General features: G+C 40.9%; 1 protein-coding gene across 1 annotated transcript; it reads right to left on the bottom strand.

Annotated features, from left to right (window-relative positions):
- Positions 1 to 2,198: 2,198 nt before the first annotated feature.
- On the bottom strand, positions 2,199 to 24,382 carry bicdl1 (BICD family like cargo adaptor 1). The gene is made up of 11 exons (XM_059336264.1): positions 23,657 to 24,382; positions 22,035 to 22,250; positions 13,075 to 13,191; positions 11,046 to 11,057; positions 9,438 to 9,584; positions 9,083 to 9,262; positions 8,775 to 8,993; positions 7,144 to 7,287; positions 6,417 to 6,547; positions 5,226 to 5,346; positions 2,199 to 2,475 (listed from the first exon to the last, which is right to left on the bottom strand). Exons 1-11 carry the CDS (start codon positions 24,047 to 24,049, stop codon positions 2,299 to 2,301), a joined length of 1,857 nt encoding a protein of 618 aa, XP_059192247.1. The 5' UTR covers positions 24,050 to 24,382; the 3' UTR covers positions 2,199 to 2,298.
- Positions 24,383 to 24,610: the final 228 nt, after the last annotated feature.

Below are 24,610 nucleotides of genomic sequence, written 5' to 3' on the forward strand. Positions count from 1 at the left end.
ATTCGACTTTTTATAAAAAAATCATTCTTTGGGTTGATCCTTCCCAACAACCAGCTGAGATGACAACAAGACATCTGCATAGGTTTGCACAGCTGCATTAGACACAGACAGACATGAGACATCACTGTGCCACATTGTAAATCATTCATGCTCGGAGAACACATACTGTATTTCTAATGGAGTCACAGATATGTCACCTAAAACGGAAGCCCGGCAGCTAAGAAATCAAAGTGCCTATGAAGTATTGAAGCAATGCGAATGGAGGTAGACCTTTTCTATTAGTGTTGAACTAAAGCAGCTCAGATGGAGCGCTGCAGAGGACATTTAGTGACGTTTGTGTACATTGACATGCCTTCTAATGATAGGAAATTCAACATTATTGTCGAGCTGGGTTAATGAGCATTCTACATACTTCTTTCTCAAGCTGATGTAAACATTTAGAAAATTTGGTCAACTAGAAAGATGATTGACATCATGAGGACAAAGTCGGAAAGCGCCATTTTCTTTGAAAAATTATAAATATATTGAATGTCAAGTGTAACATGAACTGTGGAAAAATTATACCACCTAGACACACAATGTCACTCACTTTAGTCAGCCAGAGGTTTATTCAGATGTTGGAGATGAGCATGAAGGCCTCAGAGAGTTCACCACTGACCGACAGGCCCTACTAACAAGTGCTGTTTTTTAAACTTTCACTCAATTTAAGGATCCTCTGTCCCTGCTCAAGCTTGATTCTGTTTTACTTCAGCGTAAAACATGAAACTTCACTGAGGCCCACAGGAGCTTTGTTAAGTCTGAGAAAAGTATTCCTGATGAAGTCATCACGGTGATCTCAACTAGGATACTACAGATATATAACAGAAAACCTGTGTTACAAACTGGCCTTTTGAAATATAAAACATGGATAGTTGTTTTGCAAATGTTAGCCAACAGTTTTTCACACATCCATCAGGCACGAACAAGCTTAGCAATAATTTGGAGTTAAGTCCTTGGCCAAGCAAGACATTTTAAGGTCAATATTCACTCTTCTTCTAGCTGTTTGGTCAGAAATATCTGCCTCTTTAGTAGCTTAACGTTCCACTATATTCACCAGCTACATGCTAACTGTGTCTGCTAAGGCAGGTAGAGTACAATCAGCTTAAAACAGCTGCCTGCAGCTAAAAAAAAGGGCTAAATTGACAGAGCAAAGCCAAAACAACAATCTACACTACAAGTGCACTCAGAGAGCGCAGACCTCCGCCAAGGACATGCTGCCTGATGAGGAATTCCACTACTGTTCTAGCTGTGTAGCAACCCGATTGGTAGTTTTTCCATTATCCTACTGACAAACAAACAAACTGAAAACCTCGTTGGCGGTGGTAAAAAAAATAAAAAGAGGCTTAAATGCTCCTTAGTCAGGTGATAATTCTCTGTCGGTTTGACTATGAGTTTGACTTCTATTAGATATGGTTTATATAAAAATATTGACAAGTGCAGCTTTTGTCTATCTTTGTCTATTACAAGTCCCCAGACTTTATGAAAGTGCAATATGAAATCACTAAGTACCCTATAAAGGTACTTTGATTGGAGGTTTGGGCCTGGGGCATTAAACCATTGTAAATCCTCTCCGTAAGATTCACCTGCAATGCTTTCAATAAGAAAATAAGCTTTGTTTTTGTCATTTGGTTTGTCAGATATGCAGCACACTGACACATCAAGCCTCATGTTGTGAACATCCCCTGAACAAATGAATAAACCTGAGAGAGCCCATGTGAGCTGACTGCAGCATCACATTGTGACACACAGCTCTGTCCTGCTACCCTCGTCTCTTACCACAACCGTGCACTACATCCACCTCTTTTTCCCCAGACTCCTTGGCCTGATAACTGGGATGCATACAGTGAGGGTTTGTACATAGTGTTCCCTCTCTACAGAGTTGGCAGTGGGCTAGTAGAGATGGTCGTAGGCACTACAAGGAAACCTTCCTCTTTGGAGGTAAACTTTGTGACCCTGTTCATGTTCTGTAAGACCGAGAGCTTTCTATCAGAGGGGCTGAAGCCAAAGCCAATGGGGAAGTCCTATTCATATATTTCTATCTCTCATTATCAGAAGTCGCCAATTAATCAGCGAAGAGATGAGTAATGGGACAGATAAAGTGCAAAATGACCCCCCCCCCCCCCCCCCAAACCTCAGTGTGTGCCACTGCCCATCTTTGGCTGAGTTGTTACCACTATACTGTGATGTTGCTCCCTCCTTCTCCCTCGCCTTGTCTGTCTGTCTGTGTGTCTGCTGTGCTCAGGACCAGTCCAATCGGGCTCAGTTCTTCTTGAAAAAAGAGAAAAGTCTCTTGTCGCGATCGGAGATGCGGTGAGCCCGTCTGGAGGACTGGCTGCTGTGGGCCCTCGACGACCCTGACAGGGAGGTAGGGGCCGAGCGCCACTCGTCCTGGTACTTGTCCATCAACTGCTGGTCAATCACTCTGTGCATATCATCCTAAAACCATGGACAAAGACGTGAATGAGACAAAGGCAGGAGAGAAATGTCGCACAGAGAGGGAGTATGGTGGGGTGGTACAGGAAGTTTTGGGAAGATCAGACTCATCGATCAAGTTACCTGTTTTTATTATTATTGATTATAGAGACACCACAATCACTTGTGATCCCTGGTAGATCATTTGTTTTATGTAATAGTACCTAGCCTCAGATCTTCAGTGTGACAGGTTAATCATAAACTTAGATTTATGAACACATGCAATTAAATAATAAAACTAAAACAATGAAAATCTCAATCTCATTCACCAAATAAAACACACACTCACAAATGGATGGCAGTGAGCAACCATGCAAGGTGCTAACTTGACCACCAGTGTTCTGTGTCTGCTTGAGGACACTTTGACACATAGAGAGGAGGCGCTAGGGATCAGACCTCCAACCAATTAAATGGCATGAGCCAGTTAATGCAGTCAGCTTAGAGCTTCCAAAGGCCTTGTTGGGTCTGTGCAAGAGGCAACCACAGAGATATCTGCTTGTATATGAAAAGGTTTATGGTCAATCTCCCTCAATCTCTAGTTTCAAGTCTTCCTCAATACAGCATGATGTTCATGCTGTAAATTATGGTCCGATTTACAGTAAAATAGAAGATAAAACAAGGTATGGTTTCGGGCGGGCCACCTGGTGATTGACAAGTCACTACCACAGTGTTGTCCAGTTTGGTGTTGACATTTAGGTCGCTTAACAATGTCTTGTTCAGCGTTGTACTAAAATGCCAAACTTGAGCCTCTAAAAGGCTACACATACCAAAGTGATACTTCAGGGTGGCTGTGGCCACAGTGTATGGGCCTGTGTGATATGATGAGTGATTCTGTACTGTTCTGAATTATCAGGGGCAGCCCCTCCATAAAAAGAGAAACCAGTACCCATGGCTTCTGGCAGCTCATCTGCTGGTAACATCCTATTCTAGAACAGTGATTCCCCAACTCTTCAGCAGCTGTGGAGTATGTCTACCTGTCGTGAAGAGTTAGCTAAAAAAATGAATTTAATAGCTTTCAGAGGCCTAAAAAGTATGGGGTTACATTTGTGTTTTCATTATGCAATCGAACAGAATAGGTCTGACAACAAAACCATTGACACTACAATCAAAAAATATTTTATTGCAACTTCAGATATAAAAAAGAGCAGCAGCAGAAAAGACATAATATCAATTTTGCTTTTGTTTAATGCTCTATGATATTGTACTGGGTTAAAATAAATATATTACTTTGTCTGCCTGTAGCTGCTAGCTTAGCTCCATCAGCAGTGGCTGTTGCTAAGCTGTCACTTCAGGACAGGCCAGTAGACTTGTCTTACATCTTTCAGCGTAGGTCCCGCTCAAGAGATTCAGCTTAAGAGAAAACAAAACTTTTTGACCCAAAATAATTCGTTTTTAATCACAAATTGATTTCACTTTGCAATAAAACCTTTATTGCAGTGTCAATAGTTTTGCCCTCAAATCTATGTTTTGACCGCAGAATGGAAAGATTTGCTCTCAGACCGATCCTATTTGATTGCATAATAAAGACACAGCAGAAACCCCATAAAGAAAGTAAAAAATATACAGTATTTCACACAAAATGCAAATATTGGAGGAAAGTCCACATCATTTGGTGATTCCTATCCTATTGATCATTTTGCGATTTGTGGAGGATAAACCACTGTTCTGTATTGCACAAAATACCAAAGACTTATTCAGAGGATGGAAAAACTTGTCATGTTGCTTGGTAGTAGCTCTTGTAAAGCCACCAGGGGGCTCTGACAAGCTGCTAAGTCACATTGGCAACAGTTGTGATGGGAGACTAAAAACAGACGTTTTATTAGTACAATGTTAGTCTTTTCAATTTGAATGTCACCTAATATCTCTCAACAGTATCGTTAATATAACTCAGCACCACCCATGCTTTATGATCTAACGGGTGTTTCTGATGTCTGTGTCCTCATCTCTCAACAGGTAAGCCGACCAGTAGACCAATCTCCTAAAAACCTTCAGGGGATACAGGTGTATGGAGAGAGGAGACAGAGGCAGGTGGAGAGAGAAGATGGGTGGTGGGTTTGGATGGATCTCTGAGGTGATTAATGGTTTCAGAGAAGCAGGGAGCTGGGATGGGCGTTTCTCCTGACTCAGTTAACTGTGGCATGGAATGGCTCAGCATGATGTAGTCAAGTTAGTGCAGGGTGAAACGGCGAGATGGCGCAGCTTGGGCTCACCTCTAAGGCAGGAGGGGGGGGGGTACCACAGGGGAGAAAGGGTGGTACGGAAGCTGAGAAAGGCCACTAGATCAGAAACCACAAGAGCCAAACAGTAAAGAGCCCTGAGGAGGCAAACTGTGGGCAGGGAGGAGAGAAAGGAAAGAGCTGCTAGTTACAGATGAGGGAGGGGAGGGAGGGAACACTCACTCACTCACTCACTCACACACTCACACACTCACACACACACACACACACACACACACACACACACTCACACTCACACTCAGAAGTTAATTGATTGGTTTTATTGAATGTACACAGATTCTATAAGTGTTAAAACTGTCTGAAAAGTTAAACAGCTTATGGGGAAGGAAAGTGGGCTAACTGTTTTAGCAGTTACCAGAAACCACATTTACAGAACTACCTTATTTACGTAATGACCTTAAGATAATCAAAGTACCAAAGTACAACAATAGTACTATAAGGCTTTTACTAATGTATCGCTTGTGACCTTTGACCCACCTGCCATGCCTCCAGCTGCTGCGACAGATTGAGCTTCTGCTGGATGGCGTCCAGGAGCTGGCTATTCAGAGACATGATGTCTATTTTACACTTGGCCAGTTCCATCTCCACCGCTTTCTTCCTGCAAGACACACAAACAGCAACAACTGACATGGATATTCACAGCTGCACATAGAGTTCACCGTTTTCATTTAGATATCACTCAATCTAACATTACAGACTCAATGGCAACCAGGCATGAGATTATTTTTTGTACAGCGCCAGTGTTTATGCTAAGCTAAAGTAACCAGCTGCAGTTTGTAGCCTTATATTTTTTTATTAAACAAATAAGCATATTTTCCATCTATAATCTGTATCTTATCAGTGTTCCAAAATGATAAAATGGACAAAAAAGGCGAATTCTAAGGAAAATTCATTTTTGTTGTTCATTACAACTTTGTTTTTTTTTCTCATAGTTTTCAATTTCAATAACATAATGCTTAAGAAAGTAATTTCTCGAGCAACATGAAGAAGAAGCCAAAAATCAAGTCAGATTATTTAAACCACTTCATTTGGAGGTTAAAAAGTAAGAGCTGTAATAATCCCTCTTTGCACAGTACAGCAGTACTTTTCACCATATTTTTTTTCCACATCTTGGACAACAGTCGATGTGGAAACTTTTTTTTACAGAACATAATGCAGAAAACATTGCATGCAGGGTGATTTAGAAATGCTGTCATATAGCTATTTTTACTACTATTTCTGCTACTTTTAACTATTTTTTTTATTTAGATAGTCAGCAATTTGCTGATACCGAACATATAGTCATCATGTTAATTAAGCTATTTACTTATTCTTTGTTTTTTCAGTTTTTGTTATTAGAATTGGTTGACATTGAAATACACTGTATGTAAGACAATGTGGGAAGTCAGTATGTTAATTTGATGGAAGCTTACAACAACTTGTACAATTTGGGTAATCATTTTAGCATTTTCCTTTGTTTTCTCTTCCAAATAAGTTTGATGAACAAAAATGTTTGTTCAAATTAAAGTCCTTCTTAAATAATTTAACTATATAACCATACTGGATCTCAGCAATTAACTCCTTGAGTACAATGTTAATGCTAATAGGAACAGTTGTCAATCTCTAAACACAACACCCAAGTTGTTATGAACTAACTAATCATCATATTTGCATGTGATGTGATCCTACTTGGCTATGGCATCATCTCTGTCTCTGATAGCAGTCTGGAGCTGCTCGCTGGGTTCTCGGACTTCAGCCATTGTCCTTATCCGCTCGTTGTCCTCCCTGAGAGAGCACATCTCTACAGAGAGCAGCGCCATCTGCAGGTCACATGGGGGAATGACAGATATTTGTGAGACGCAGGCCTCATAAATTCAAGATTGCATCCAGTCTCTAAAGTCCACCTTACACCGAGGGGCGCTCATGTGTGAAACTGATGTTTAGTTGACCCAGTTCATCACAACTACTGCTCTGTGTGTGTGTGTGTGTGTGTGTGTGTGTGTGTGTGTGTGTGTGTGCGCGCGCGCAGCTGTTTTTGTGTAAATCATGTACAATGGCACATTAAACCCACAGGAGACAGAAAGTTGTCCTGGCAGAAAGAAGACAAGGTTGTGGGACAAGCAATGTCCCACATTACAAACAACATAAATCAAATTCACAGTGGCACACAAACTGGTGAGGACTTACTGCAGCACCATCTTGTCTGAATGTCATTCTTAGACATGAGAGCTCCTTAATGTGATGTTAATAAGCCAAGAAAGACTGGATGAGATCTGAGACCAACTGTGAGGGCATCAGAATGAAGATGTCTGCCTTCTGCTCACACTTGAACCTCTAAATACATCAGATTATGTTTCACTGACATAGAGAATGTGAACATGAGGTGTGAGCACACGTACAGATATGAAGCCAGTACCTGATTGTGCAGCTGTAGCACCTCTTCTTCCTTGCTGCCTGTTTTTTCCTGCTCCGTTTCGTACAGCTCTCTGACTTCCCTCAGCTCCTCTCCCAGCTTCCTCACCTGCTCCTCCAGAGCCTCTTCATCACTGCGCCGCGAGCCCTTTTAACACACGGCACACAGCACTTCACATCACACACTCACTGTATGTATATGTGCTTTAACCACCCACAGGTTATTATTGAAAATAGGCCCACAGAGGCTTGGTCCTGTAGAGGTATTATTAAGTTAGCTGTCTTTAAAGTGCCTTTCCAAAATTAGTTTCATCTTTGCAGCATCACCAACTTTGCAACTGGGATATCTGTTGTGGTAACACTTCATTTTACTGGTCCCAGGGTTCCTAATACTGTGACGTAACCATTAGGCTGGAGGAATCAGATGGGCCGTGATTTACTGCAGGGTTGTGTGTTGGTGTCACTTAAATGGCCCATTTGTGTGACGTCATGTTGATAAAAGTTGTTTCCCCCATGTAATACAAGTAGACTTCATATTTCACAGTTATTGTTTTTTGTCAGAGGGCTTCATATCAACATTTCCAACTGTACTTAAAAGCAGCTTCAATCACTTCACTTGTAAAGACAGGGGCTGTGCCTTGTTCTGAGGCTTGTTGCAGGTAAGTGCTTGTGTTTCCTAGTTTTTTTAGTTCTTTCTTGTACCAAAGTTGTTTCTGGCCCCCTACACATGACAGCGATACAGGTGAGATGATTACTTTACTCTCTCACAGACTTTCTGGTTACGGGATTGGCAACCGTATCGCGATGTTGGGCTGTGTTTCTCCAAAGGTTAAGTTTGATTCAATTATACTACTGCATGCCCATGAGGTTTTGTTTTGGGCATCAGATAAGGTTGCCCACTGATCGTCGGTGGTTCGATCCCTGACCATGGGAACAACATGTCGGAGTATCTTCGGGCAAGATACTGAACCCCAAATCGCTCCTGATGCTGCTTTCATTGGTGTGTGAATGAATTCCTGATGGTGGCAGCTAGAACTGTTTAGTTTAGGGTAGCCACGGCCACCATAATTAATGTGTGCTTAAATGGGTGAATGAGCACTGTCTATAGGGTAAAGTGATTTGAGTGGTTGCAAAGACTAGAAAAGCACTAGTGCGGTTCAATGATAAACAGACATAAACAACATTAACATAATGCAAAGTATCCAGAATAGACTGAATAGCAACAGAAGAGTGTTTGATATAGCAGTAAGGTTTTGAAAGACATTAGTGGTTTTTGTGTGTCTCCATTATATATCAGTTTATTAACTCAGCAGGAAACACTGAAAACAAGCAAAAAGAGACAAGCCCACTGCAAAATGTATTAAATCCGCCACTGTATACATATCCATTTAATTTACAAACATGCTTAATTGAGACGAAATGTCGCCTTTGGTTCTACTATATCATTGCATGGTTCTTACTTAAAAGCTAAAATAAATGAGCTGCTGCTTTCTAAAGTGTCTAGGACCATTGTCTCTATTTTCCTTCATCCATGGATATTCTTGGGAAATTACTAGAGCCTTAAAATGAGGCATTACCTCGCTTTTTAAATAGAGAATCTTTTGACAATGCCTCTATTTGTGTGCTGTTCATTACCGTGGACTCGTTGCCATCCAGCAGATTTTGTGTGAGCCTCCGTAGCTCGAGCAGGCTGGTGTGGAGGCTCCCAGTAGGCAAATCCTTGGCTGACGACGTCTCCGAGGACTCGTCCATGGAAGAGTCGGTGGACAGTGCCGAATCCGTGACGTCATTTCCCCGGAGATGGGAGCAGAGCGAGCGAACTTCACAGTAGGCCTCCCATAGCTGAAGACGCAGCTAAATAGACAAGCAGGGTGAAGGCAGAGTGTCTAGAAAAGCACAGCAAATTATTTGACAGTGATTCAACACAATATTGCTGTAATTACCTGCTCTCTCTCCTGCTCCTGCTCCTCCTGCTCCATGCTCTGTTCTATCTCACACAGCAGGCTGGACGGGTGTGGGGTGAGGCTATGGAGGCTGTGTTCCTCGGTCAACTCCTCCAGCCGAGCAGTCAGCTGCCTGTGTGACACCTGAACCTCCTGAAGCTCAAGCTGGCTTTGCCGTAGCTGGACACATGAGAGGAAGCAAAACTGTGAATTCACAGTGCTGAGTCAGGTGATGATGGGTTGGTTGACAACTTAAAGGAGAAATTGTAATGTCTATACACACACAGCTTTGTAGAAGAAAACTTACTCACAATATCTACAGAGGTAAGATTTTAGGTTCATAATTCATGTGTACCTGTAGATCCTTCTCGTGAGACTGCTTCTCCAACAGCAGCGTCCTCTCTCGGAGGTCGTCAACTGTATTCTGCAGCAGCTCGTTCTCTTCCAGCATGGTGTGCACCCGACACTCCAGCTCCATCTTCCTCTCCGACAGCATCTTAATCTAACATGTCAGACAGCACCAGTTAGTTACTATACCGTGGGAAATAAGCATTAAATGGAGAAACTGAGGAATGTTTCGATTTCCTGTTCGATAGCAGCTATGGACCTGATTAAAGGCTCAATTTGTTGTTTTCCTGACTCTGAAGTAAGCTGGGCTCTTATACAAGATTAAAAAGTACTCCCACTGGCCTAAAGAATGTTTGTTGCCTAGCAAGGGCGTAGGCGTCAGTTGCCACCCTCGTCTTCAGGAATGTCTTGGTGATATGTTAGCGTCTCCACAAAGCTAGATATCAGCTTACTCCTGACCATGGATGTGTTACGTCCATCTACTGAAGGCTAGCATTGCAGCAATACAACATGTCCCTCATCAACTGTTTTCCCTTGAAGCAGCATGAGCAGCTTTCCCCATTAAACAAACATCAGTTCTTGTTCATTTTTATCCCTCCTGCGTTTGACCTACATCTGGTAACCTACTTCACAGTGCAGGGGCTTACATGTGGATCAGTTGTTTTCATTACCATGTGAGCATCCACATTGCCAGGTTCTGGATATTTCTGGGGCTGCTAAAGTATCTGTGTTCACACATAAAGGGCAAAAAGCCATTAGTCATCAGCACATGTCAAATATAGGAAAAGCGTTGGAAAAGTGGGAGCACCCAGACATTGCAGTATCTCAGCTAAATATAGAGCAGTAGTCTTTTCTCCCAATTATAGCGCAGGCTCTGCAGTCTGGGTGTTTTCTGCCTGGCTTTGAAGAAAAGCTATGGGGAAATCTGATTTGTTGTTGTTGTTTTGTGCTCTTACAGTCCCTGTGTTCATGACTTATCTGGCTGATATCACACATGACACTGACATCACAACACATCTCATGCTAAACAAGCAGGTGTTTCATGCTTCATCTTAAGAAACAGGGATTGCAATAAACAAGTGGACATAAGGAATAAGGATTTACTTAAGGTAAAAACACAAGAGCTGGGTTTCTTTAATATTACGTGACATTAAAAATGCTGAGTTATTAAAGTGGGGTGGCTGTGGCTCGGTTGGTAGAGCTGTTGCCCACTGATCAGAATGTTGGTGGTTCGATCCCAGACCATGGCAGCCTACATGTCGAAGTATCCTTGGGCAAGATACTGAACCCCAAATGGCTCACCCATGCTGCGTTCATATGTGTATGAATGAAGGTGGCACCGTGGCAGCCTCGGCACCAGTATGTATGTGTGTGTGAACGCAGTCTGTAGTGTAAACGCTTTGGATAAAAGCACAATATAAGTGCAGTCCATTTACCATTTTTCCATTTAAAGTTATATAGGGTATTCAATCATCATTAACTCATCACATTTAATTGGAGAGATGCGATAGGAAATCAAAAAGAAGATAATGGTGCAATCATTGTTTCTATTATTCTACAAGTATCACATGCAGCATGCAGTCTGGCTGACGGACAGCGTTCGGTAACTACTCACTTCTAGCCCTTGCTGCTCCAACCAAGAAGGAAGGAGGTTAAGGGAAGGAGCAATCGGTGAGGAGAGAGAGAGAGAGAGAGAGAGAGAGAGAGAGAGAGAGAGAGAGAGAGAGAGAGAGATTATAGAAAGAGAGGAAAAGTAGTTTAAGAGTTTTGTCCCAAAACTGCCCAGAATGAATTTATTTAAAGTTATTTTATTCACCAGAAACTCCAATTTTAAAGTGAGACTTGCCCTTGTGACAAGAAGTGGTAATTTCACAATAATGGGACAGTGAATTTTCCTATTCCAATTCCTTTTAGGGAAACATTGACACTGATATTGGATAACCAGCCTATATTCTATTTAATTAAATTCTGTGTTTATGTACTTTATACATTATAAACTTTACATGTTTACATCTTGTTTTTACCATCAAAATGATCATCTGTAACCTGCTAAAGCATTATACAACATAAAAAAAAAACATAATGTGATAATTTGCCAATGTTTGTGACTTATATTTTTTTTTAAAAACATTGTTTTTTTAAAGACTATTTCTGTTGTTTTTTAACTACATTCCAAACAAGCACAACTTTCATATGAAGATCCATACACAGACTGTACCTTGGCTTTACAGTTCTTGTCTTCTGTTATAATCTTTGTCTTAACAATATTTATGTATTACACAGCATGCCAACTTCTTTGGAATCAAGATTGTAAGCCAACTACCTTGATAGAGTCAATAACACAGAAATATCTATCTAAAGTCTGCTAAAGTTAGCTAACATGAGCCATGATTAGCTTCTGGTCATACCAGACCAAGTTAAACTGTAGCAGCAAAACTCCTGAATTGAACAAGACTGCATTTTTGCTAATTAATTAAACTGTTTATCTGCATGAAGGAGAATGTGTTAATAATTCATAGTCAACTCACAGTTACATAGTCTCACTTTAACTTCTCTGTTGTCACCTTAGGCACTCAGGATACTGGCTGAGTACCAACAACATTATTTGTGCAAATCAAAAGTAACTTACAGTACTTCTGTACAGAAAGGTGTTTTGTTCAGTTTTTGTTGGCTGACTGTTAAAGCTGTGTGCACGAACAAAGTGCAGGGGCTATGTAAAGCATAAATAAAAGCAATTACAAAGTAATGTAATGTCAGTAACATTTTGCCAACTTTATGGATTTTCTTAAATTATATGCTATTATAAATTTTATGCCAGCAATACATTTAAAAAAAAGTTGGAACAAGGGCAAACAAAAGAATAGGAATGTTACAGAACACTTAGAAACATGTTTGGAAGATCCTAAATGGATTAATTAGTTTTAACAGGTGATAGTAACATAGCATCATTAAAAGTTTCAGAGAATCTAGAGATATCTTTGCATGCAAGGCTGAAAACCAATATTGCTTTGTGACAGATGATCCCTTAGGCCACAGTACATTAAAAACCGACATGATTATATAGACATTCATCCTACATGGGCTTGTGAACACTTCTTGTATCTACAAATAAGGGTCTCCCATGCAAAGTTTAAGCCATATATCAACAACATCCAGAAACACCACCATCTTCTCTGGGCCTGAGCTCATCTGAAATGGACTGACGCAAAGTGGAAAAGTGTGTTGTCTATCTGCCGCCCAAACCTGTGTCCCATTAAAATGTGTTACACATTATGAAGCAATGCATATTATATGAGCAACTAAAGTCGTATATCAAGCAATAATTTCACTTGCAAAACTTTAACAACTACTGTCCTCAGTTCCTAAACACTTACTGAGTAATGTTAAAAGAAAAGGTGATGTCACACAGTGACAACTTTTTTTAAAAATGTGTTGCAGGCATCAAATTCAGAATGACTGTTTTTGTACAATAAACAATAAAGTTTACCATTTGAACATTACATATACTGTCTTTGTAGACTTTTCAATTGAATATATGTAAAATATTATTTAGCAAATGATCACACTGTTTTATTTACATTTAAGACAGAATCACAACTTTTTTGGAATTGGTCTTGTAGTATAAAGTGATGTACAATGCTCACCTCAGCCTGTAGAGTCTCTAGTCGTGTCATGTGCTGGCTTGTAGACATACTCTTCTCCCTGAAGTCGTCCCGTAATGAATGGACCTGAGTGGACAGCTGCCTCTCCACCTCTGCAGCCTAGATGGAGACAGACAGACAAACAGAAAGACAGGATAGTAAAAAAGTACTCCAACGATGAAGCACTGCACCTGCAGTGGGTTGTCAAAACTGACACAATGCAGCTCAACTATGGAAAGCTCAGTCGACACTTATGGTGCTCTTTTTAACTCGCACCCTGGGTTTTCTTTACTTTCAAACTTGAAGTCCTGTAAAATTGTTTGAGTTCCCCTTTTAATTATTGTTGCTGGTGATGTTGACATAACACGTTGTTTAAGAATTATATTAACTGCCCCATTCAATTAAAAAGATTGCATATGTGTCAGCCTGTGTCACCTTACTAAGACACTGAGGTGAGTCATTGGAGTCTGATAGCAAGTGGAGAAACACACACACACACACACACACACACACACACACACTTAAATCAGCCCTCTCTGGTCTGTCTCTGTTAATGTTGCATTTGAAAGCTGTTCCTCTGAAAGCCCAAATGTCACGGCCCTTTTTAAAAACCTTAAATAGTCCACTGCTCAGTACAGTATTTGTGCAATCCACCCCAGCAGCAGCCTCAGTGCATCAGTTGAGCTTATTGGACAGGTGGGATCGGGTCACACAGAGCCTGGCTGAGCTTCATTAGCATAGAGCTGCACTCAGGAAGCTGCCGCTGATATTATCATCACTACCATGGCAGGAGTACAATCCTTAAAACCATTCACTTTTTACAGCTCACAGAGGAGACTAAATATTAACATGTTAACAACACAAATAAGGGAGCAGCTGATCAGCAACTGAAAACAAATTCCATTTCTATTACTGTGGCAAGAAGTCCCCAACTCTAAGCAAATCACCACACATTTGAGATCAAATAATCAATATTTAAATCTACTTTGCCTTTCAGTCACTGAGTGCTGAGTCAAAACTGAGATGACTAATATTAATCTGAAGTACAGCCTCCAGGTGGCACTACATACTGCTGCCTCTTCCCACAAGCTCACAACGAGATGAAAGGAGGCTCAACAGCTGGTGGTGGTGCTTGTAATCTTTGTGTGTTCTCAGCACCATTCTGAACAGTTACTAATAATCAGTATTCAGATCCCTTACTTAAGTACAAGTACTAATACCACACTGTGAAATTACTCCACTACAAGATAAAGTCCTGAATTCAACACTTACTTAAGACAAAAGTATCAGCATTAAAATGTACTTTAAGTATGAAAAGTATAAGTACTTTGCAGAATGGACCTTCTCAGATTCATTCATTCATTCCCCTTAACTGATTATCTGTACTCAGGTCATGAGGGGCTGGAGCCGATCCCAGCTGACATTGGGAGAGAGGCGGGGTACACCCTGGACAGGTCTCCAGACTATCACAGGGCTGACATATGGAGACAGACAATCATGCTCTCATTTACTCCTACGGGCAATTTATAGTCACCAATTAAAAACCTAAGTGCATGTTTTTGGACTGTGGGAGGAAGCCGGAGGACCTGGAGAGAACCCACGCTGACACGGAGAACATGCAAACTCCACACAGAAGAGCTGCAGGCCGGAGTCTTGTGAGACAAGAGTACCTTCTATGATTGTTATGTATATTCTAAAAAAAATAATATTAGATTATTTGTACTGCTGTATGTACGTAAGCAGTGTTTTACTTTCTCAAGGTAGGGCTCATTTGAACAGATTAATATACTGCTATGAGTTTTAATTTAAAAAAAAAATTAAGTCTAATCACTTTAAATTGATCATGTTTTTCATGTTAAATCTTGACCTGAAAAGTAACTAAAGCTGACAGCTAAATATAGTGGAGTAAAAAGTAAAAGATTTGCCTTGAAATGTAGTGAAGCAGAAGTATAAAGTTACATTAAATGGAAAGTAATAAATTGAAATGAATACTCAAGTAAAGTACAACTACCTTAAAATTGCCACTGATAATGCAGCACACTGGAAGTAAACCTGTGTGATTCTTTGTACAGAATGTGGTAAAACTGGTATTAAGAAATGTTATTAGACTTATGCATGCCAAGCGCACAAAGTGTTCTAACATACAATGTTTAAATGTTTATTAAAATAAATGAATGAGTCATCCACCTTCCAAAGGACTATTACACATTATACATTACAAAGCTACAAAGCACTAAAACTATACCATTTTGCCATACTGTGTTAAAAAAAATAATAATAATAATAATAATAAATATATATATATATATATATTTATACACATATATAAATATATATTGGTATGAAGAACCAACTGCGATAGATTTTGAGACTTCAGTAAAGACAGAGAGAAAATAATTCTCATAAAGGAGTTTTATTCTCTAGTGTCTTATCTCTTATTCTCTAAGCCATATTTGAGTTTAGGCAGATATAGAGGCAGAAGAATTTGACAATAATCTAATGTCTCTTTTATGGTGGCCAGATGTGAGTTTCAGCTGCACAATCCTGTCTCCTCTATGTGGGAAACAGATGTGCAGTCAGTGTAGGCCAGTGCAGCGGCAGGTCATAGTGGTAAAGTGACATCTGACCCACTGACCCAGTATACTGACAGATTGAGATCATGTCGAAAAACCCCAGACTGGACCGCAGACCGCCTGATTTGCAGATACTCTCTTAATCTGCACATAAATTCCTCAGATCCCAGTCCAGGCACTATCAGCGTCACAGGACAAACGGGGGAAAATCAGACTGCAAATCAGAATCCAGGGCAGCAAAGGGGCTCAGCAGAGAGACATGTTTCTTTACCGCCTCTTTACTCTGACATTTATGTGAGTAAATACTACATATTTACATGTATTTTCCAGAGGAGGGCCAAAAACTTGAAAAGTACAAATCACTCCTGTCGATTTAGTTGCAGGTAGTGTATGGCTGTGGAACATGATCTAGCATATGACTACAGATGCATCAGAGGTATTTGGTGGCATGACCTATCATCAAACTATCTGTTTCCTTGTGCCATTCTGTAGAGCACATTCCCATGGTAACAACACATGGAGTTTCAATTTGCATGTCACTCTGGTTGTCATAGCAACCACGGAGAAGTGGGATTGGTGGAGCTGCCACTAGTAGTCTCAATGCTTCTGGTATTTTCCTTAGTCACTTTCACAGAGCGCTGCCTTGTCTAGACTTATGGAGGATGGGCAACCCCACGTTCAAACAGTTGCATAACAAATACTGAGAGTGACAATACGTGACAAACAGAGCTGATCCTGAGAGCAACAGCTACCTTCAGCTGATGGAAGGCAGACGTCATGTGTTCCAGTGACTGGATGTGAAAGGAGCTGATGGCTGGAGAGATGCCCAGGGACTGTGTTCAATGCTGGCTACAAGTTGTAAAAAGAGAAGTGAAGCTGAATCCTGGGCCACTGCCCAGGATTCAGCTTCACTGTGTGGTTATACTGTACTGATGAGGCCAGACACAACATGGGATGCCAAAATCCTGGTTTTGTCATTCAAAAACAGAGCTGGACGATAATTCAATGTAATCATTTGTCATCTTTCAATGGATGGTGATGAAATCCTATATCAATTTTAGTGTTTTCCCATTACACTTTAAATGGTAATTGTCCTGCACTTCTCTAGTCGCTTTTGGACCACTCAAAGCGCTTCACACTACAGACTGCGCTCATTTACCCATTCACACCACATTCATACTGGTGGCAGAGGCTACCCTAAACTGTGCCACCTGCCACCGTTGGGAATTGATGAATGATGAAGGCAGCATCGGGAGCAATTTCGGGTTCAGTATCTTGCGGGCGGCTGTGGCTCAGTTGGTAGAGTTGGTTGGCCCCCAACCGAAGGGTTGGTGGTTCGATCCCTGACTGTCGCAGCCTACATGTTGAAGTATCCTTGAGCAAGATACTGAACCCCAAATTGCTCCGGATGCTGTGTTCATCGGTGTGTGAATGAATTCCCAATGGTGGCAGGTGGGACCGTTTAGGGTAGCCTCTGCCACCAGTATGAATGTGTGTGTGAAAGGGTGAATGAGCGCAGTCTGTAGTGTAAAGCGCTTTGAGTGGTCGCAAAGCGACTAGAAAAGCGCTATATAAGTGCAGGTCCATTTACCATTTACAACTTGTGAGTGAAAAACTGGACTCCAACAGGCAACCTTCCGGTCACAGGCTTCTCCAACCTTTGACCGCCATTACCCAAAATGCATACAACTCAGGACATCTCTATCTCTCTCAATAGTAACGGTGGAGAATAATATATAACGGTACACTTTGGGCCCAAATGTTGGTTAGAATTTTGCTCATCGGAATATGCCATTGTAATTAAATTTAACTGAATTAATCTTATTCTTGTGTGCATGCATGTAAATACTGTCAGTGTAAAGCTGGAAATATTTGTTTTTCTCTGTAATTCCACTTGAAACTGTTGTGTTCATTTTGCATTAAAGTTCAGATTTAAATCAGAAAAATACTCATCACAGTCACAGTCATTGTTAAGTATTTTATTCACATGGAGTATACAAACACAGGCTTTGTCATGTGGTCATTTCATATAGACTATCTATGTATTGGATTATCAGAAAATATGATATAAATATATTTTATGGCAAGCCCTTCAGGAAATTATTATATTATAATTATTATATATATGGATTGAAAACCTGAGAGAATATACATATATATATATATATATATATATATATATATATATATATATATATATATATATATATATATATATATATATATATATATATATATATATATATATATATATATATATATCAAAAGTCTGAGTCACCGAAGACTGCTGTCAACATTTAATTAAGTAAGTAAGGTTGACAGAAGTAAAATTGACCATGGCCATAAAGCATGCAAACACTGATGCTGGAGTCAGTGCATCCTCTGCCTTCTCTGAGCATGTGTGGTAATGTAATTAGAGAAAGGTACTCTTCCTGCTGGTTCACTCTGATCAGATTAGGCCTGAGGAGATTGGCTGTTCTCACACTCAAGGCCCAGCATACACCTCCAAAGCCCTGCTCCTAGATCATTTAACATATTTTCTCTGGGTGTATTGAATACAATTTATAGTTTCTTCATCCAGTATTAGAAAATTCACCCACACATGCACATAGCCACACCCAAATAGGACCACAGGGGGTAATTGTGTCAGCTCAGGATAAACGTGACAAGCCAGATGCTACATTTCTTGATCTTCTTTGTCCAAATATCTAAGTTACCTGCTGTTATTAATTAAGTAGAGTATGGACTGGAGTTGTTTTGGTTCCTGACTGAATGCATATGGCAAGGCTATTAGCACGGATTATAGCCTAATCCCCTCTGTGTTATATCTTACCCTGCCACTGACATCACTTCCTATAGAGTGCCCTGCCTTCTCAAGGTCATCCCACTGCAGCCAATTTAAGGTCCTGTTAACATCTAATTCTTAAGTTGTTAGGAAGGCGATGCACTGTTATTATGAATCAAATTTTGCCTGCAAGGTTTGCTTTAGAAATCACTTGCAGTTATATAGACGGGAGAAACTTCCTAAATAAATAAATATGTCCACACTTTAAAAAAATGTTAGTAATCCAGAAATTAAAAAAAACAAATGTCTGCAATGTATTTCTCTAGTTCTATAAATCTACATTCATGGCATTTCTGAATTTCAAATTTTGTATTAATTTCTGATGATCTATCTATTAAAATTATTATTTGTTTTCTACTTAAAAGCATAATATTTTCTGCCTTAAAATATCTAAAAATAAATTCACCTATGTTTTATATTTTGTTGAGTTGTGAATTGACATTATCCCAAATTTTAATATTTGTCTGCCAGAAGCTGTCATAAATAAAAGTTTTGTTCAGTTTTATACAACATTTTACATGTTTTACATGATACATAATTATAATAAATATTTTAACCGGATGTCTGGATCTAAAGTTATCAGAGAAACAAGCTGAGCAAATGTTAGCGACAGCTCAGGACCATGTCATTTGTCAACCAAACAGTGTTGGAAGAATAGTCATTTTAGGGTGAAACTACTTTATTCTGTCTTTTTAGCAGTTTTCACCTGGCCCATTCAGTTTGGAGGGGAGGAGACCTGTGTGTAATTCAGCTCTTGGTAAAAACCTCCTGACCCCTAGTGGCAGAAATTTACATATTGCATGTTTAAGTTCTCCACAGTCACGATAAACATATGGTTCGCATGGTTATTATTGCGTAGTAATGGCAGCTACAAGCTGGAGTGTTATTGTAAACTCAGAGGCTGTGAATGTTGTTGTTCTGTCATTTAGGAGCCTCATCCTCAATAAGTGTGTGAATTTTCCAGTCACTACTCTTTGAAATGTGATTTTCAGCAGGCATGCCAAAGGACTACAATAGCAAGCTGATAATCGCTTGGGCAGTGCATAGGAACATGTGCTACTCCCGGTGTTGGACAAGACTTACAGGAGGCCTGAACCAGTTTAGATCATAATAAGACTGTTCTGGTTGAAGAGTTAACGATTATGACAAACGGGGGAAGGGCAGATGAAAATAGAAGGCTAGTAAATTTACATTCCCTCTATACACTCAAAGCAGTAAACAATTAACATTACTTAGTCACAGCCAAGTGTGTAACAATGAGCACTGACAGAGAGAGAGAGAGAGAGAGAGAGAGAGAGAGAGAGAGAGAGAGAGAGAGAGAGAGAGAGAGAGAGAGAGACAGAGACAGAGAAAGAAGAATAAAATGAGAGAGAAAGCAAGCACTATGGCTGACCTCATTTATTCTATTACCCAGCAGGTCTCCCTTTGTCTGCCCAATTCACTGAATCATGGAACTGGATCAATGCAGTCAATTAAGTCTCATAAATTTCACTGAGTCGCAAAGACCAAGATATGCTCCCCCCAAAAACACAATATACCACTTTCGGGGAATATCTTTATAGATTCCCACACCAAGGTTTCAATTTAATTAAATGCAGTTTAATTATGCTAAGTGCCCGCTCTTGCTTAGATCCATAGTGACTGACCAGTCCAGAGCAGTCCTTGACTGCAATGTGATGATGGTGTTGGAGCATAATAGGGCAGGATGCTGATTTCATCTGATCAAGATGAAAAGCAGAGCTGCTCTGCACAGCAGCCAGCTAGGGGTTAAAATCAACCACACATAGCCCTCTCCTTCCTGAAAAGCGTGTGCCTGGCAGCAGACCTATCTTCTCCCAGAGAAGGGAACAACACAGTGTGAGCTCACCATAGACACAGCTGCTGACGGAGTTATCAAAGCACCTGCACGGGCTTGTCAACCTTTATGGCTCTGGGGCATCCTGAATTGGAGCCTTGACACCCACTGCCAGCTGACAACCCTTTGATGCTTCAGTTTACAGCACTTAAGTTGTTATAATGGTCTTACAGGTGATAATACCGCATTACTATTATGCGGTATAAACACCTGTAAGCTTGCCCCCCTGACATATCATTTATAAAGTGTGTTGGAGTAATATATATCTTTTCAACCACAAAGTTTGAGAAATGTAACATAATATATAGTATATATATAATATAAATGTTCATTTTCCTATTCTGCACTGACTAACAGTCTCAAAGATTACTGGAGTTAAATCAACACCCTTTCTTACATTGTCTCATTAAATATAAACATTGAAGGCTTCACAAAGATATAGTTTATTGTAGAGCTGTTGTTTTAGTAATAGTAAAGTCCAAATTAAGCTTCATCAACTGTTGCATTTACTGACCCCACTAGGTGGCGCTCTTCTTCCATCACGAACCCTCTGGCAACAATTACTTTATCTCGTTTTTTCTAAAAGGTAGAAACATGAAATCCAAATTTAATTTTTTGGTTGTGAAGGGGGGTCATCTACTTTTATGTGATAAAAATGTCTACCATACATGATCAGGAAGTCCTGTTTGCACTGCCTTGTTCCATGGATATGAGAGAAACCATGGTTTCCAAAATTGACTTCTTTTTCCATATTTAGACAAACTCCATCAAGAAAATGTTTTAATTACTATTGCAATATATCCCACCAGAATTATATGTTGGTCCATTTTTGAGTACATTTATTTATATACATTTTTCATAATTTAAGCCATAAAAAAAGGTAATAAAACACAGTAAAACATTTAATTATGTTTAGGTTATAATTCATGCAATAGAGGAAAATTGTGACCCCTCTGTGGTATGGATAAAGTGTCTTTGATCTGGTGTACATAGAAAAGACTGGAGATGTGCTGAACTACTTCGAAAAGATTAATCAACAGTAGCTACAGACGCTAGCACTCTCAGATTCATCAATCTACATCGACTGCCAATCTCTGTTTCTCCTGACATGTGTAAAATACATCACATCAAAAAAGATATAGCCTTGAGTCCTCATGCCAACCCTGAGGACCGCTAAATGCAAGCATGATTGTATCCATCTATCCATCAATCAATCTGAATATCTCATATAGGGCAGAGGGTCTGTTCAAAATAACTGCACTCAATTTACCTGCCAATATGCAGAGTGGTATTGCATAAGTGTGCAGTCTAATCATTTTAAATTATTCAACATAAGACCCGGAAGCTTCACTTTTATATTGATGAGTTAGCATAATTCAGGTGGAGTTAGAAAAATACAGGCTCAATAGTGGTAGATAACCTGAGGGGCGCTGAAACTGCACTTGGCTGAGCATCTTATGTCATGTCAGCCAGGCAGACTTGAACTGGACTGAGTGGCACACACACACACACACACACACACACACTCACACAAAGTTGTTTAAAGCAGCATTAAGACCATGTGACACAGTGACTCAAAGCCCAGACTAATTAAATCTTCCATGCAGATTGGCCCGGCATGACTGAAGCAGTACATCTGAAGCACACGCACACAAACAAAACACACACACACACACACACTGCTCCTTACCCTACTGAGTTGCTCCAGCAGTCTATGGTTCTGTTCGGAGAGCTCGCTGATGGCCTTGGTCTTATCTCTGTCAGCCTCTCTCAACTGGACTTGATGGCGCTCCAGTTCACCCTGCAGCTGCTGGACATCCGTCTCCAGCTCGGCCACACGGCCCTCCCATTCCCCCTCTCGACTTTCCATACGCCGACGCAACTCATGCTTTTCCTGTTCCAAGTGCTGCATGGGGACAAGGGAAGAGAGGGTCATAGGTAGGCCCTAAATTTACAGAACATAAACACCATGGTGTGATAAAGTTGGATATTTCACATAGTTTTTGGTGCTGCAAAATACAGAGAAAGTTGGAAATATTTCACCAAACTGAAAGCAAAAAGTTCAGGACAGCAACTTCACCCCCACACTAAATGTTTTTGTACAACAACAGGGACAGCCAAGTTGTTTTAAAGCACTTAAGTCTGAGTTATTTACACTATGGTGCTGATGACACCATTGGCCATGACTATACATTGTTAAGAATTAAGGAAGTTTGACCACTGCAACATACACCAGAAGTTTTGTTACAAGACAAAAAAGTGCAAGACAGTCACAATAACTGCACCGAAATAATATAGTGGTTTTGAACTGAAACGGTCTTGTTTACTAGCTCCTGGAGTGATAATTCAGAAAAAAAGATGCTTCTTTCTTTTCTCTAGATGCCAGTGAATAGTGCACAGATGCACTGCACCACCAGTGCCTGCCAGAGTTTGGATGGGGGTTGTTGTTTTGGTTTAGTCAAGACTGAAGCAGCTGGCATCTGTGTGGCCACAATTTTTATGCCTGAGTATATGCCCGAACAAAAGGAGGGATCAAAGAGAATCAAAACAACCTCACAAAATAACATCACTGCTGTAAGAATAGGATTTAAAGAACTGTAACAACATCAATGATAAGAAGAGTTTGATATTAAGAGGCAGCCTATTTCGATGAGCTGCAGTATGAGGATGAATTTGGATCAAAGGGTTGAACAGATGTACACAAGGTACGGTAGGCCCTGGACAACCACAGGATTAGTCTTTGTGTTTTTTCTCAGGCCACGTGTTAGCTTGTGTTAAGGATTTTGAAAACACAAAAACAAAAGCTCAACTGTACAGCATTTGCTGTAAACAAACATATCTCAGGCAGGTAAAGGGTAATGCCAATAAAACACCCCATGGTGTTGAGGTGGGTGATGATGAGGGGTCCAATTTTAAAAATGTTGACCCCCTGACCATAATTTGAAATGGTGTGAAATAACTCACAGACTATGCTTCACCTTTTTGGGCTTGGCTTGACAATTTGGCTTTGTAGCTGACTTTGTGTTCACATCAAATGACCAGCAAGATTCAATTCACGGCACACTATGCAACTAGTTCCCAGCACATTAGATACAAATATGCTGTAACATCAAAAATTGTGTCATGTTAGGTGAACCCCTCTTTCTTTAGCAGCCTGAGCGTGGAGCTCTACAGGCAGCATTTGTTATGAACCTCCGGAGTTTGTTTACATTGTGAAGGCTCGAACTTGACTATAGGATTATGGAATTATGAGAACAAACCAAAAGAGGCTTCAGGCAAAATTAGAACTCAAAATAACTTTCCTTAGTTTACCTCTAATTTCTCGTTGAGATCTTTGTGCATTTTCTCATATTGCTTGGTCAAGTCTTGGTTTCTCTCCAGCAGCGCTTTGCCGAGTTTAGCAGCTAAAACCAAGTCTTTTTCCTTTTGACGGAAGAGCGACAGCAAGTCTGCGTTATGCCCCACCGCAGGCGTCTCTAGGTTCGACAGCTCCTCCTCGTCGTCCCGGTCCCTGGAAAGCATGGCCAGTTCCTCCTCCAAGGCCATGCCGAGGCCTCCGGAGCCGGCGTGCCGCAGCGGGTGACCCTGAAAGCCGCCGGGCTCCTGAGCGGCGGGGCTTGCCCGGGGCTCCATGCAGTCGCTGTCCAGCTCCAGTGTTGCTGAAACCACGGCAGGCGTCTGCAGGTCTAGGCAGAAAGTGGACATCGCCGCCCAGCGGAGGAGAAGCCAACAGATGAGAGCCGAGTGATTTCACTCCGGATGAACCCACCCTGCTCCGACAGGGTTGGGCTGACCGGACCAGCTTGTAATCGACAATTCATCCATCATTCTCTGATTTTCGAGCTGGATCCAGATAGATTGTAAACTGCGGTCTTCCCAGTTTCCTCACGTCCCTCTCTCCTAGTTAAGATACCAGCCGCGACTCTGGCTCTGATTAAATCCCAGCAAACACCGCGTCCTCTGCACCTCACTGACTGGCTGTTTGCTTATGGACACACAAAATGTTTTATCCCGGTATAAACCGCCTCGATGAGCTCTGCGCAGCGGTCGGTGGGTCAGGATCCATCCCGCCTCGGGGTCCTGGGTCTCCCATAATGATCGGCCTGTTACACCAGAGGCATTTGCCAGCCAAACAGATGAGCGCGATCCCGATTCCTTCTCAGCCGCTTTCACGTCTTGAATGCGCGTTCCCGCCACGGTAGTGACGCCAGCTGCAACCTGTTACAAACGGGCAGCTCATTGGCTGAAAATGATAGCGCCATATTT

This window comes from Centropristis striata, chromosome 7 (genome assembly GCF_030273125.1).
Source record: "Centropristis striata isolate RG_2023a ecotype Rhode Island chromosome 7, C.striata_1.0, whole genome shotgun sequence".
Lineage (NCBI taxonomy): Eukaryota > Metazoa > Chordata > Actinopteri > Perciformes > Serranidae > Centropristis > Centropristis striata.

What these genes read in the sequence shown, in the direction of transcription:
- bicdl1 (XM_059336264.1), bottom strand. Translation starts at nt 24,049, where the DNA reads ATGTCCACTTTCTGCCTAGACCTGCAGACGCCTGCCGTGGTTTCAGCA. An exon ending in ATCTCAACGAGAAATTAGAG is followed by an intron (nt 22,251 to 23,656) that starts GTAAACTAAGGA and finishes GTCCCCATGCAG; the next exon opens with CACTTGGAACAGGAAAAGCA. An exon ending in AGAGATGATGCCATAGCCAA is followed by an intron (nt 5,347 to 6,416) that starts GTAGGATCACAT and finishes TGTGTCTTGCAG; the next exon opens with GAAGAAAGCGGTGGAGATGG.